The sequence below is a fragment of the Sphaerodactylus townsendi genome, linkage group LG13, assembly GCF_021028975.2.
Source record: "Sphaerodactylus townsendi isolate TG3544 linkage group LG13, MPM_Stown_v2.3, whole genome shotgun sequence".
NCBI classification, from domain to species: domain Eukaryota; kingdom Metazoa; phylum Chordata; class Lepidosauria; order Squamata; family Sphaerodactylidae; genus Sphaerodactylus; species Sphaerodactylus townsendi.
In genome coordinates, this window is record NC_059437.1 from 39,284,773 (window position 1) to 39,300,273 (window position 15,501).

The following is a 15,501-nucleotide window of genomic DNA, read 5'->3' on the forward strand; positions in this document are numbered from 1 at the left end:
TGAGATAATAATTGTGTGCCAATAGCGAATGTAACTGTGTAGCATTTTGGGTGTGTATTACTTTCAAGGGGAGCTTGTATATATAGAACTTATCAAGGATAACACGAGAATATATGGGTTAACTGCTTCTGCATGATTTCTTTGAGACTTGCCCTATAAATTGGTTTAGTTTAGACAGCCCTTTAGGCTGCAAGGCTTTCACAGTATAAAATTCTTCAGTTTGATATTACACTAAAGTGAGGCTCCAGGGGATGACTGGATCTGAGACCTTCTGCATAGCAAAGAAGGTATGCTACTGCTGAACCACGGTGGTTAAGAGCAGGTGGATTCTAATCTGGAGAACCGAGTTTGATTCCCCACTCCTCCACCTGAGTGGCAGCGGCTTATCTGGTGAACCAGATGTGTTTCTGCACTCCTACATTCCTGCTGGGTGACCCAGGGCTAGTCACAGTTCTCTCAGAACTCTCTCAACCTCACCTCCCTCCCAAGGTGTCTGTTGTGGAGAGAGGAAGGAGCTTGTAAGCCACCTTGAGTCTCCTTACAGGAGAGAAAGGTGGGGTATGAATCCAAGCTCTTCTTCTTCCCCCTAAAATGGGGCGGTGTATGTAAATAGATCCTGGCTCAGTTGTCAAGAGACTCACACAGGGTTCAATAGAACAAAGAGGCTGCAATCTAGCTCCCCAAAAATCAACCCCTGGCCTGGACAGTGGGGTTGCCAAGGTCAGGCGGCAGGATTCTCCTCAGCTCTAAATGGAATCCTCAGGAGCGCTCCTTCACTTTCATCACAGGAGATGTTCATTCCTATCAAGGCGCTCAAGCCAGAAAACATACAGTTTCTATGCTGCCTCTCATTTTGGCCCTGACCACACCCGGCCTGCTTAGCTTCAGAACAGATGCTCGGTTGTGAGCCTTCAGACCTCTTCCTGTTATCGTGTGCTGTGGCACCACTGTTCTTACCTTGTGTGTACAAGGTCTTTATGCAGGCTCCTCAGATCCTTTTCTATATACCTAAAATGTGCAGGTTTCTTCTCAGGCTCCTGCAAAGAAAGACAGAAACGATCTGGCATAAAGGGAACGACTGTTCTCAATACGGATCGATCACAATGGGCAGCCCCAGCCAAGAGCCGCAAGCCCAGCTGTTGCCCGCAAAGTTGCTTCCCAAGTGGCATAGGGAGGCTTGAAAAGTCAAAAAGCCTCCCCCACCACTGAGAAGCCCCCGTGGGCCTCAACGGACTTACGCCACCATACAGAAACATGTGCCTTACACTAAAGTGAACCCACCATACTCAATTGCGGGGGGCGGGGGGGTCAATGTAACACAATATCAAACTGAAGAATTTCACATTGTGAAAGGCTTGCAGCCAAGGGCTGTCTAAACTAAACCAATTTATAGGACAATTCAAAGAAATTGTGCAGACGCAGTTAACCCAGACAGATATTCTGGCGTTATTCTTGGTTAAAATGCTTGTATTTTCTCCTTTGAATACATTGAGATAATAATTGTGTGTCAACAGCGAAGTCCTCATGTGTATGCCATCATGATTACTTACAGTGGAACCCTAAACAGAGTTACGCCCTTCCATGCCCATTAACTCCATGGGCTTAGAATGGGGCGACTCTGTTTAGGACTGCACGGTCGATAGCCCAATTGCCTCCACAGGCAGCTTCCTGTTTCTGATGTAGTTAACGAAATTCTCAGTTTAAAAAAAATGTTTTTACCAACATGTTCCTCCACAATTTGCTTGTGTCATCACTTTACACATGTTTAGCCAAACAGTTGGAAGAAGAAGAGTTGGATTTATATCTTCCCTTTCTCTCCTGCAAGGAGACTCAAAGGGGCTGACAATCTCTTTTCCCTTCCCCACTCACAACAAACACCTTGTGAGGTAGGTGGGGCTGAGAGAGCTCAGAAGAACTGTGACTAGCCCAAGGTCACCCAGCTGGGGTGTGTGGGAGTGCACAGGCTAATCTGGATTCCCCAGATAAGCCTCCACAGCTCAAGCGGCAGAGCGGGGAATCAAACCTGGTTCCTCCAAATTAGAGTACACCTGCTCTTAACCATTACGCCACTGCTGAAGTGAAACAGAAGGAAGGCTTTGTGCAGAGAATATGGCAGACATGGCTAAAGCCCTGCCTTTGTGCCAAGAAGACACAGCACTGGGAATTCAAGCTTCACTCAAACAACAACAACAACCGCCCCTCCCCCCCAAATCCTACACAGCAATCAATGAGCTACCCCCATGCCAACATACTGTGCTTCCTCCCAAGTTGGGAGCCACTTCCTTTAAGTGCAAATGGGATAATAGTTATGGAAACGTTACGTTTACCTTTGCCGGGATTGTCTTAGCACTCAACGGCTGCTCAAGATCCACTACGTCTTCCAAAGCAGAGCAGACATCTTCTCTGAGGATCTCCTATAAAATGAGGCAGAACATGTGATCATTACACAGAACTGGTACCAAGTATCTGCGGGATCCAGAGAGTAAAAATGTCCAGGAGTAGCGTATTCATCCTTAAATATGTATACCTCACTGCACTAAAGCATGTAATGGGACTGACACCTCTGTTACCCCTTGGCTGAGCTGAACTGATTCATCAACATCTTCTGAGCAGAGCAGTCAGCAATGGAATATTTGCAATACCCAACCCCCATGGGCTGAAGGACCCTTTTTGATATTACCATTATTATTATTATTATTATTATTATTATTATTATTATTATTATTATTATTATTATTATTATTATTATTATTATTAATTCAATTTCTATACCGCCCGATCCCCAAAGGGCATTAACAGCATATCTGATGCCTGCAAGTCATATAGAAAGAATGCATGCCATGCAGAGTACCTAAGGCAAACTGAGCCGAGGGGACCAAAACCTGAGTTGGCATTACAGCCGGTATGACCACCCTCCCACCATGACCAAACAATGATTTTTTGTACCAGCTCACAAAGAAACACCTCCCACTCCCAGCAAAACATGCATGGCTCTCTCTCCACCAACTCTTTTCCTAATTTCCTAATCACAACAACCCTATGAGAATTTGGGTTGTTTAGCCTGAAACAACTCAAGCCAGTGCAAGTGGGTATTAAGTATGTCAATCTCTCACAAATCACCCCAACAAACATTTACCAAACAAATGTCCAGCATCATCTCTCACAAAACATCTCAGTGGAATCCACCCCAAACAGCATCACTTTCAATGGGGTTTTAAACTAGGGAGTTCAGATTCTTCTTACCCAAATCTACCTTAAAGGGAGAATCTGGGGTCCCCGGTTAAATAAAGTGAAAGTGATGCTATTTAATGAACCCCGCCCTGAAACAGCATCACTTTTGAGGGTTGGAGATTCAGATGAAACAAATAGCAGATTCAGCTGGAATCTGGGCAGGTTTGGGCACATTATGTCCTGCCCAAATATGAACAAATGCGAATGCAAGGTATTTGGGTTTTGGGGGGGTATTTTCAGTGTTTTTTCGGCCTGCAGGGAGCGCATTTTTAAAGCTAGTGGCACCATGGTTTCAGGGTACCATCCAGAGACTGCCCTGATGATACCATCCAAGTTTGGTGATGTTTGGTTCAGGGGCAGCAAAGTTATGGATGCTCAAATGGAATGCCCCCATCCCCATTGTTTTCAATGGGAGCTAACCTGAGATGGGGCTACCCATTTGAGGCACCATAACTTTGGTCCCCATGGTATAACTTCACCAAGCTTGGAGGTAACATCTAGAATGGATTACCAGATGATACCCTGACATTTTGGATGCCACTAGTAACCCCTTATCAAACTTAAAGAGAATTGCCCAAGATTCTTTGCTTTGCAGTTACCTTGCTCCATTGTAGCTAATGATTCATTTCTGAGGCAGGCTGCATTTTTTGAATAGAGGTGCCAGATTTTCCAAGGTGGCTCCAAGGGCCTTGAGTAATAGCATCCAAGCTTGGTGAGCTTTGCTTCCTGGAGTGTGTGTGGGAGTTTGAGGGTTCAGAGAACTCAGCCCACGAGCTTTCATGTGCAGGGCGGAAACAAAATAAGCCTTTTGGGGCCCATAAAATTGAACCCCAGAGCAAAGGTCTCAAACCTGGGATGCTGTGCAGGTCCTCTAGAGCCACCCTGAGAGTCTGGTGCCTCTATCTTCAAAATGTTCCTTCCCTCAGAGAGCCCCAGCCACTGTGGGTAAAAGTCATTCCAAACAAAGAATCTTGAACAGAAAGCTACTTAGGAGTCACCCTGGAAGGGAATGTATTTTAAACTAGTGACACCAAAATTTCAGAATTGTTATCATCTGTTGACTGTTCTTATGATGCCACCCAAGTTTGGTAAGAATTATGTTCAGGGGACCAAAGTTATGATCCCTCAAGCGGGTAGCCCCATCTCAGGTTGTTTCCCATTGAAAACAATGGGGATGGGGGCACTGCTTGGGGGTCCATAACTTCTTCCCCCAGACAACATCCTGAAATTTGGGTGGTATCGTCAGAGCTGATATCTGGATGGTGCCAATATTTAAGTGTTACTAGCCATCACCTACAGACAGGCAATCGAAAAAAACACTAAAAAAATTTAAAAACGCACAAGCGACCCTGAAATGTTGGCGCCCCCCCACGTGACTAAATGGGGGGCGCCCGGGGACATAGGGTACCCCCTGTCCCTAGGCAGGAATGCCACTGATGCCATGTCTCCTTCCCACGTTAGTTTGGATTTATATCCCCCACTTTATCTCCTATAGGAGACACAAAGGGGCTTACAAACTACTTCCCCTTCCCCCCTCACAACAAACACCCTGTGAGGTAAGTGGGGCTGAGAGAGCTCTGGAGAACTGTGACTAGCCCAAGGTCACCCAGCTGGTGTGTGTTGGAATGTACAGGCTAATCTGAATTCCCCAGATAAGCCTCCAGAGCAGGGAATCAAACCCGGTTCCTCCAGATTAGAGTACACCTGCTCTTAACCACTACGCCACTGCTGCTCCTGTATCTTCGCTATTATTCATCCCTAAATGATAGAAAGTTGTTGTATTTACATGAAAGGTTTGTTAATTTGTTGAAGCAATTTCATATTTGTTTGACAAGCCACAGGGTGCTGTCATTGTATTAACTTTTAAATTTTCCTAGACCCCCAACAGAGATTGATGTGGCCAAGGATAAGTAGGTAACACAGCCATGGCAGGACTATGCGTGTTCTGGCCTGGTTTAACCAAGAGCTTGAGCTAGCTGCTGTCAGTGGCGTATCTGCCTAGGGACAACCCCGGGCGCCACTCTTCTGGTCACGTGGGGGGTGCAAAATCGGCCCCCCACCTGACCAGGAAGTCCTGCTGTCTCGTCGTTTTTGCGCGCTTCGACCCCATCTGAGGCACGCAAAAATGATGAAACAGCAGGACTTCCTGCTGCCTCCAAGCCCCCTCAACCCCGCCCAGGACTCCTCCTTCCCTCCCTCCCCCCTGCCAGTGGGTCAAGGGCAATGTGGGCGGAGCCGAGGTGGGCGGGGCAGGGGCAGAGCCTGGGGGGCGTCCTGGAGACAATTTGTCTCCGGGCGTCATTTACCTCTGGTACACCTCTGGCTGCTGTAGATGGGAGAGTCAAAAGAGACAGGGAGGAAAATGGGGTTGGGGTAGCAGACAGTACTTCATGCCTGTACATGGGACACAGGCAAAGAAAGCATCGCACACTTGCTTGTCAGTCACTTTTCCATTGTTCCTGCATTCAGGGGAACTGAGCATTCTCCGTGTACTGGATGGCCGTGACTTTTCTCCCTCTTCTCTCCCTTCTCTCTTCCTGGGACTATTTATGTGGTCAATTTTTAGTAAGCCATTTAAGAAATACATCCAACTAAACTGCAGAGAGCTGCCCTGAGCCCTTAAGAGAAGGCTATCTATGACTCCAAACAAGCAACAAATCAATACTGCCTTTCTCTCAGGGCTGATTCTTACGATCCATCATCTGCCCGTTTCCACAAATAACCGTTAGCGCAAAAGTTCCACTTCTATGAACAGCAGAATATAGGAGGAGTCGATTCACAAGGCCTTCTCTTCCATGGAAACCCACTGACAAGAACAGGATTCGCCTCCAAGTTGGAACTGAAGCCCACCTCACACTCCTTTCAAAGCATTTTCATTCTCACTTGGGCGCTGTCCCTGTAACCACCATTTGTCAGATATGATTTTCCCAATTGAAATGTTACCCCACCCTGGAGGAAGGACAAGTAGAAATGTCTCAGACTGAACCGCTCACAAGAGACAGAAATCAGAACAAGATGAGATGTAATTTTCAATCTACTTGATGGCTAACTGCTGATTCCAAAACTGGTACATGTGTGTTTAAATTTGTACTTCTGTCTTCCCCGTGTTTGTGGGGACAGCAGGATTCAGACTCAAGAGCACTTTAAGTAGCACGTGCTAAACTCCCACCCCGCCAGCTTTCCCTTTCTCCAGCAGTCCCTTCCAACCCCAGGAAAGCAGATTTCCAGTGTTGTGGGGCCTGCACAGAATAATAGCTATGTGGGTCAGTGCACTGCAGTTAGAAAAATGGTTCCCGTCTCACCTTCCATCTGTGCAATTCAGCTAATGGAAGAGGCAGGAAGAACAGTTTTGACTCCTATTAATCTACAGGGGTCATCTGATCCCAGAAATCAACTTTCCCAGGGTTGGAAGGGACTACTGGAGGGGGGGGGGGAGCCACATTCCTTGCACAAGTGGATCACCATATCCATCCCTGTATCTGGAAATCCTAAATGGTTTGAGAGCCCTGAGAGACGGTGTGTGCTGTATGCAGAAGAAGTGAATTTTGACAAATGGGCCCCAAATGGACAGATTCTAAAACAGCCAACTGCATCTTTGGTGCTGCAGGTGTTCAGTACAGACTCAAGTGCAGCTGTTATGGAGGCCAAACTAGACAGGACAACGGCACTAGGGGGAGCCTGAAACCTCCGAACCGAGCTGTTCCAAAGGTCTGAGTGCAAAAGATTAAAACGTGCTCTCCAAATGAAATCTGGGTCCTGCGCATGGCAGAGCAGTTATTAGCCGTTCCACAGACTTAATAGGGCAGCAGCAAACGAACAATCTGCCCGGCAAAAAACGAATTACCGTCCTCCTATAAATACACGCAATCAGTTCTCCTGAAGCAGTTCGAGTTTAGCAGCCCTCCTCTGCTTGTCTTCCCAGATTGGATTTGAAAAACTGCTTTTATAGGCAGCATTAGGTGGAATACCCACGGCACTCGTTGGTTTTTATGCTTCCCCTCTCTCCCGCCCCCTGCAATTGCTTAGGTAGGGGCCTTTTTTCATACTGCCTCAAGCAAGAAAGAACCGGACAGATCATTTACATTCCGACTCATCAAAGCAAAACCTCCATTCAAATTGCAGAAAATTAAGCCGAACTTACACAAGCAGAAGCCATTTTTCAAATAAACATGAACATTCGCAATCTGGATCCCACCTGGGTCTGTCTTGTGTCCATCGTCACATGTGCCAAAAAGTGAGCAGGCAGAGTTGGGGTGAAATCCCAGACCCCCGATTGCCCAAGTGCTTAAAATATTATCTTCATTCATATCCTACCTTTCTAAGGTCATGCTCAAGCAAAGGGACACCGTTGTCCAAAGCAACGGCAACAAATCAATACAAAACCAAACCAAACATGAAAGTAATTATGGGCAGCATGATTCCACCTGGAGAACGGGAGAGCTAGATTCCTCTCTTGGCTGTTCTATGTTGATTCTCTTTGGCTGTCTAATTTTCTACTGTCATGGAACTTCTGGTGCACTGAACACCTCCCTCCTCCCATGGACTTTTGCTTGTTGCAGAACAGAGAGGGACTGGCAGTAGATTTGGAACAGAGAAAAGTACCTGTTCACATCACAAACCGTACACTGTTGAGATTTGCTGGGTGGGACCCAGTGATGCTACCTGGCTTAATTGAAAAGGAGATTTATGGAAGAGTAGTCTATCAGCAGCCATCAGTCACAACATTTAAACAGAACCCACCACGATCAGAGGCAGCATACACCTGAATACCACTTATGGGGTGGGCAGGTCTAGGAGATGGCTACTACTTTCATGTCCTGCTTGTGGGATTCAAAGAGACATCCAGCTGGTCACAGGGAAATAAGACACTTCACTCAATGGGCTTTTGGCCTGCTTGAGCCAGGCAGGACATTTAAAGTGTTGCAAGTATACACTGTGTGTAAAAGTTGCTGATCTGCATTGTTAGGCCTCATCATAGCCCCTCACACATTGAGAGGAACCTAAAAATACCCACAACTCCATTCTGGCTATACATTGCAAGTCACGAGTGGCTGTAACAGGGGTCTGCAACCTGCGGCTCTCCAGATGTTCATGGACTACAATTTCCATCAGCCCCTGCAAGCATGGACTACAATTTCCATGGACTACAATTTTCATCAGCCCCTGCCAGCATGGTGGCCATGCTGACAGGGGCTGATGGGAATTGTAGTCCATGAACATCTGGAGAGCCGCAGGTTGCAGATCCCTGGCTATAAGATAGCTTGTCCAGTTATGGCAGACTGTATTAACAGAACTATGAGAGCTTTCAGGTTCAGCACCCAACACTGACCATTTTCTTTATTTTAACATTTTCCTACTTCTATCTTGAAATCTCACAGCAGAGGTGGCATAAAAACTCTTTATCCCAAGCCATGCCATGCCATGCCATGCCTCCATGCCTCCATCCATGCCTCCATCCATGCCTCCATCCATGCCTCCATCCATGCCTCCATCCATGCATCCATCCATCCATCCATCCATCCATCCATCCATCCATCCATCCATCCATCCATCCATCCATCCATCCATCCATCCATCCATCAGCTCATGAAATCTTTCCCTACTTAACCCTCATGACAAGAGAGACTTTTCTGCATCTTGATTCAGAGCCTCATTTATACTGGAACACTCACACAAGTCAGATTCCCCCATTCACTCCCATGTATTCTGTATCCCTGTGTGTGCATCGTCCCCTCCACTGAAATGAGTGGAGAAGCTCCTGTGAATGAGGAAATTTCATGTGCAAACAAAAGTCTCTATATCAGCAACAAATGTCCATTCAGCCATGAGGGCTAGAAGTTGACAATTTTTTTAAACAACTGAAATTTTCAGGGAGCCTAATTGCAAAGCACAGGCACAATTGCACATCGGGCCTTATTAACTGAGAAAAAAAATCTCTTCGAATGTTGCTCATTTTAGAAAGAGGTTTTAAACTGACACTGTATTTTTTAATGTATGCATTATTAATGTGAATTGCTAATGTTTCCCTTGCATTTTCTCCCCCTGCTTTCACATTTATTTTTACTAAATTCTTATCTCCCTGGAAATTAAAATAAAAAACTTAAAGTGGAATAAATAGGCTATGAATTAATCTTGGAAAAAAGGATCCTGATTGTCTTGAGCTAAAGACTAGTGTCTGTGTGCATGAATAGAAAAGCACCACAATGAGCAGAGTTTGCAGCTTCACACTGAAGCTGCTTAGCAGTGCAATCTGGGGGGATGGGGGGGGTAGAGTTAAAATCTTTCAGGAGGCAGCATGATCCTGGTGCTGTCATAAATGCCACTTGGGCCACTGCAAGGGACATTTACACTAGTGCAAAGGCACTGAGAAGCCTTTCCCTGGCTGCTCTTCTCGCTGTTTGCCAGGTCCTGCGCGGTGCCTGTGCAAACTGTGCGCTCACCCCCTCTACCTCCCTGCCCCTCAGTCAGCTGCAGCAGCCTGAGCACACTCAACAGGCCTGCCGACTCAAGGCCTGCTTGGGTGGCACGTCGTGCACGTCCACCCAGGCAAGCCCAGGCATGCCCAGCCACAGCCAGCAGGCAAGAAGTGGGAGGGGCAATTTTGCGTCCCCCACATGACTCGATGGGGCTGCGCCTGGGTCAATTGTCCCTGGATGTCCATGGGGCCATACGCCTCTGCATTGAGGAGCTGTGCACCAGTGCCATGCTCAGGTGCCAGTGTAACCTCCTTCTGTGGGTTCTGTGGGGCAGAACCTGGAATGAGTTGCAAAGAACCAAATTTAAACAACAAAATGGTTTACTTTTCTTTACAATTAACACTTTTAAAACATCAACATTTAACGTTACAATTCAAGGTCCTGTTCAGGTTTGCATTTCGGTGTTCTATTTACCGGTCTACTGATGTGCCAAAGTCCAAATCGCTGCTGCAAGTTGGCTGGCTTACCAGAAGACTCCAAGGGCTTGATGAACAGGTTTACCCAACATGATGAAGGTCTCCAGGAGAACGCGCACCCATTACAACCACAAAAGACAACCCTTAACAAGGTGTTAAGGGCTTATAGAAATCAAGGTCCGAGTCTGGTGCAATAGCTATTCTCCAAAGAGCTCTGAGTTCTGCAGCATTCTGCTTCCCTTCAGACTCCACCCCTTTCTGGGTCAACCCATTCTGGGCCAACCCATTCTGGGCATGGGGGTTACACCAGCACCACCACAGGCCAGTGCTTCTCTGGCACATAAGGGGCATTCCCAGGGTGAGGCTCACTTAAGTTAGCTTCCTGAGCCCCTTCAGCCCAGGAACACCCTCATCCAAAAAAGGCAGGTGTAGCCCATGAAGTTGCATGGAGCAGTTCCATGGGGATTGGGGGAATGTCCTTCTTGGCTTGTGGCACAGCAAGCCTCTTCGGAGGCAGTATGGCAATGCCATTCATGGCCACAACCCAACTACCCACTCCCTTAGGATTGCACTGTCTGTGTATTCCAAACAGATAAACAACCTGTAAAAGAATTGCGTTTTTCTAGTATAACTTCTAACAAAAGTGCCTCGAATCCAGGGTTTACACTGGTGCACGAGAACATACTGAAACATACTTCTTTCCCTTTCTGTCTTACGTATAAATTGCGCCTGATGGATCTACACTCCTACGTATCTGATGAAGTAAGTTCTATTTCATGAAAGCTTCTGCTGGAATCAATTTTGCTAGTCTGAAGGGGCCACTGGACTCCCGTTACATTTTGCAGCTGCAGACAAACATGGCTACCCGTCTGGTTGGTCACTGAAGAATGACCAATCACAATATCAACAAATAACAGGTACTGTCAGCACTGCATGATAAGGCGTGTTAAAGCGCAATTGAGACAGTGGATATAAAAACAGCGCGTTGTAAATATGTCCCTGTTTATACTTGGGAAACACTGGAAGGCATAAAGAATATTCTTAACTCTGTTTGGCTTAACTTGCTCTGTGAAATCACTGGGACCTTGAGGCCCCTGTGACAGGCTTGTGTGCCCTTAATGGCACACGCCAGGCTTCTTTTTTCAGTCGATGTACACTTAATTGTGAAATTTCTGGTGAGACTTCTGTTAGGAAAAAAAGAGAAGTACTCAATGCTTTCATTTTCTTCCACTGTATTCTCACCTACATCCAGAGGTGGGATCCAGCAGGCTCTCACAAGTTCCCGAGAGTAGATTACTGATTATTTGTGTGTGCCGAGAGGGGGTTACTAATTGGTGATTTTGCCACGTGATTTTTGCCTTAGTTACGCCCCTCCTCTCAGCAGTAGCGCGCAGAACTTGAAGCAGACTAGCAGGAGGTGCACCGGCGTGCGTGGCAACCTGCGCCTGCGTGCATTCGTTTCCCGCCCAAGGACTGGCGCAGTGGCTGCGTCCTTGCCACAGCCCCACCCAGGAATGCCCGGCCACGCCCCCATTGTGCCCCGCCCAGCCCCATTGGCACTATGCCACAGTTTAAAACCCACCACCATGGGAACCTGTTACTAAAATTTTTGGATCCCACCACTGCCTACATCCATGTCTCTTTTCCATTTTTTTCCCCTTGAGAAAATGTTACATGCTACCCACTATGAATCCACAGCCCTGCTCCTTCCAGAGCAGTCCGAATGTCTTTAACGGGACTGCTCTGCAGTAAATTAGTTCTGGATTGCTGCCTTTCCGAATTAAAATGCAAGAGCTGTTTCTAATGTGAATCCAATTAATGCCATTCTTACAGCCAGACGTAGAATCCCGGTGTTATTTTGGTCAGCCTTGGTTCTTTTCCCAGCCAGGGTATCTGAAAAGCACAGCATTTTTCAAATGTAGCCACATGAGCCAACTCTTTCCTTTTTCATAATTTTTTTGTAAAAAAAAAATTCTATTGTACACAGTATCTCCATTTGTGCTTCTCAGATTCCTTTGCTTCGTTCATTTCATTTCCATGGCTGTTAGGATGAACGCCAAAGATTTTCGCTTCCCACAGACTTCTCTAAATCTTGTTTGTTGAATGAAACTGTTCCTCTTCTAGGGTCTTTATCTATCCCATTCAGTGTTCCGTTTTCCATCCATCCCTCATCCAAGAGGGAAGACGAGACTTTTCCCCCCTTGCAAAGTGTTGATCTAGAAGCAATCAGCCCTCACCACACTGCGGTTATTATATAAAGAACAGTCAGATACATGGCCACAAAGTCATTGATGACATAACAATAGCCACAGTAAGGGCTTAATTCCAGGCAGGCCTTGGCCCCATAAGCTTTCGTTAGCGCCAGTAATAGTGGGGCCCATTCGGGAACATCTGTGTTGCAGAACTGGTGTGGCTAGGTAGGTGGGAAACTGACTGATCCCTTAGATGACAGGCTGCTAGAGTGGGAGGGAAACCTAAATCAGAATGAGATATAGTAACTAAATATTTTAAAAACCTATAATACAGCAAAATTTAGCATTTACAAATAACTTTTTCAAAAGCTTACCAGATATTATCTTAATAAACCTAGGAGAGTTTTGTGGGATTATAAAGAATAACAAATGTACTACAACGTGAAGTTTTCACAGACGACTTTGTCAGATGCAGTAAACTCTGAAAGCAACCAACCTTTGCAATTGTCCAAACATAAAAACCCACTGTCTCAGACAACATTCCTTTAAGGTAAGTCAGTGTTACTATTCCCCTTTTTTGCAGGTAAGAGGATGGTAAGAATTCCAAGTTCATGGCTCACAAGCTTAGCTCCTGCATTGCACCTGCTCCAAAATACAGTACATTTTGTAATTTTAAAATGTGTTCTGACCCCAGCTTACCAAACCAAATCTGAGCATAAGAAGAGGGTTTGCAGTTCAGAAGTTACAGTTCTCATATAGGTTTAAGGCCTGGAACATCTCTTTACAAAGCTTTTCTGCTACAATTGGACTCCCAAAACAACTCACAGCGATCAAAATCCATTACAAACTACAATTACCATTCAATATAAAACATTCCTTGGGAAAGAGATTTTCAGCTAAGTTGGATCCAGGATTCCCTCCTTTTACTGGCCTCAGCAATGGCAGCTGGTAGCAGGAAACAGCAGGATTGTCCAATAAAACTAGATCCAAGGACAGAGAAGAGATTGTTTGCAAGTGGAGTTTGCTCTTCCGCACAGTAAAATCCAGCTGCAAAGTGCATTGAAAGTGGATTGAAAGTGCATTATTCTGCATGTGCGGAAGGGGCCTGAGGGTTTCAGGATTAAGCTCAGTTACTCAGACGTTTTCTGAGGCTAAACTCTCGTGAGCCCTGGCTCAAATGAAGCCCTGGCCAAGAGTTTCAAAAGCAATCGTGAGCAAAGCATTTTGCCAACAACCTCCAAATTCACCCCAAAGGGGCTTATGCAATGCTTTGAGAACCTCAATGTATAAATGTCACCCCGGCATCGAGCATAAGAAATAAATACACTATAAAACTTGACAACATGAAAAATGCAACGTGACAGGCCTCCGGGCACCAATTTCTCACACAACAGCTGGTCCAGCCTCAGTAGAACAAAAACATTGTCCGAGTGTTCTATTTTTTAAAAAAATATCACATAAGAAACCAGATCATGGAAGTCATGCTTCATGCCCACTTGCAAGTTGGCACACGGGCAGGCACAGCAACTGTTGGAAATATTTAGAAAACAAGGAGCCAGTGACTCGCAGACTGAAACGAGCAAGGAAGAGCGTTGCCGGCTTTTGGCACAAGTTCCTGGAGACGGGTTCTGATGGATTTTTAGGAGCCCTTCATAAAAGAAAAGCAGGGAAACAACACAAGACAAATGCAAAGTGAATTTGAAGAACTGGAGCAAGTGGGCGGAAAACATGAACTCCAACAGAACTGAATATAAAATCTGAAAAGTTAGAGGAGGATAAGAATGATAATAGACACAGGCTGGCGGGACTATAATATTCCCAAGGAGGCGTAACGTATTTGGGTGCGTGAGACTGTGGACCACTCACATCACAATATGTGGGGATGGCATTGGGGCGGGGGTCAGATAAATCCACTGAGAAACTTAATCAACAGCAATTAGCCAGGACAGCTAACTGGAACCCAGAGGTGTAGCTCCAAGGGGGAAGGGGCGTTTGCGACGCACCAGGTGCGCATCCCTGTGGGGGCATGGCGAGGGTGTTCCGGGACATGGCGGGGGTGTGGTGGGGGCATTCCGGGGAGGGATGGGAACGTTCCTGGGCCGGACGAGGGTAAAGGATGCACCAGTGCACCGGGTGCTTTCCCCCCTTGCTATGCCTCTGCTGGAACCTCCAAGTACAGAGGCACTACACCTCCAAATACTAAATCACAGGAGAAGATGATAATACTGCTTGTGGGCATCCAGAAGCTCCTTGCTGGTTGTTGGAAAGTGGTGTGTAGTTTGATTTAGCAATGCGGTTCTGTTCTTTAAAAAATGTTTGTTCACTACAATAAAAAACAGACGTGATAAAACAATATACGTAATAGGCACAAGACCAATAGTTCTTGTGCTTTTTTATCCTCCTATGACTATGTGTTAGGTCTCGCAACCTTAAGCCAATAAATGGACTCTGAAGAATTCATCAGTAGCGTTTATTGAATAGGCATCAGAGCCCCACGCTTGGCAAAGCCAGTTCTGACGAAGCTGGCATTCACAGTCCTCTTTATCCCCCGTAGAGAACACCCCCCCCTCCCGTCTTCCCAAGAGCTTGTGAGAAACAGTCTTTGGAGTTAAGGTGTCCCAAGGTTGGCAAGAGAAGACCACCTGGCTTCCTGCCCTACGCGATAAGGGATGTAACACAGTTCCCATGGGACAGGAGTACCAGGGGAAGCCCAGTTGTCTACAAAGCATGTGAAGCCACAAAGTAAAGATCAAGGCAAGAATGCACAGATGGCCGTGGATACATATAGCAGGCTGGTTACTTTTATCTTTCTGACAGCAGCAATTTGTTATTTTAAGCAGTTGCATGGTTCTGGGAATGTCTCTCAATCACCTAGATAACAACCCCTTGCCAGTAAGATGCACTTCAACAACTGGAATATATCCAATACCTGTCAAGCATTATTTTTCTCCCTCTAAGTTAGGGATGGTCAACGATTATGGCCCTACAAAGATTCTAACCCCAAACATCCACATAGATGAGATCCACGGGATATAAATACAATTAAACAGAAGAAGTCAGATGTCACAGGTAAATTAGGGTGTATTCGCACTACCTTGTTTCTCTAAGAAACAGCCCAGAAATAACGGATGATGTTCGATCCAGTGCACCGGTGTTGCTGATCAGTATTCCACTTCTGGGCTGCTT

General features: G+C 46.1%; 1 protein-coding gene across 1 annotated transcript in view; it reads right to left on the reverse strand.

Annotated features, from left to right (window-relative positions):
• CCDC60 (coiled-coil domain containing 60) overlaps positions 1–15,501 on the reverse strand; it is a 73,030-nt gene that overhangs the window by 48,229 nt on the left and 9,300 nt on the right. The window contains exons 2-3 of the mRNA XM_048513656.1: positions 2,328–2,414; positions 958–1,037 (exon numbers count right to left, since the gene is read on the reverse strand). Of these exons, the coding sequence (XP_048369613.1) occupies positions 958–1,037; positions 2,328–2,414 (167 nt within the window). The remainder of the gene's footprint in view (positions 1–957; positions 1,038–2,327; positions 2,415–15,501) is intronic.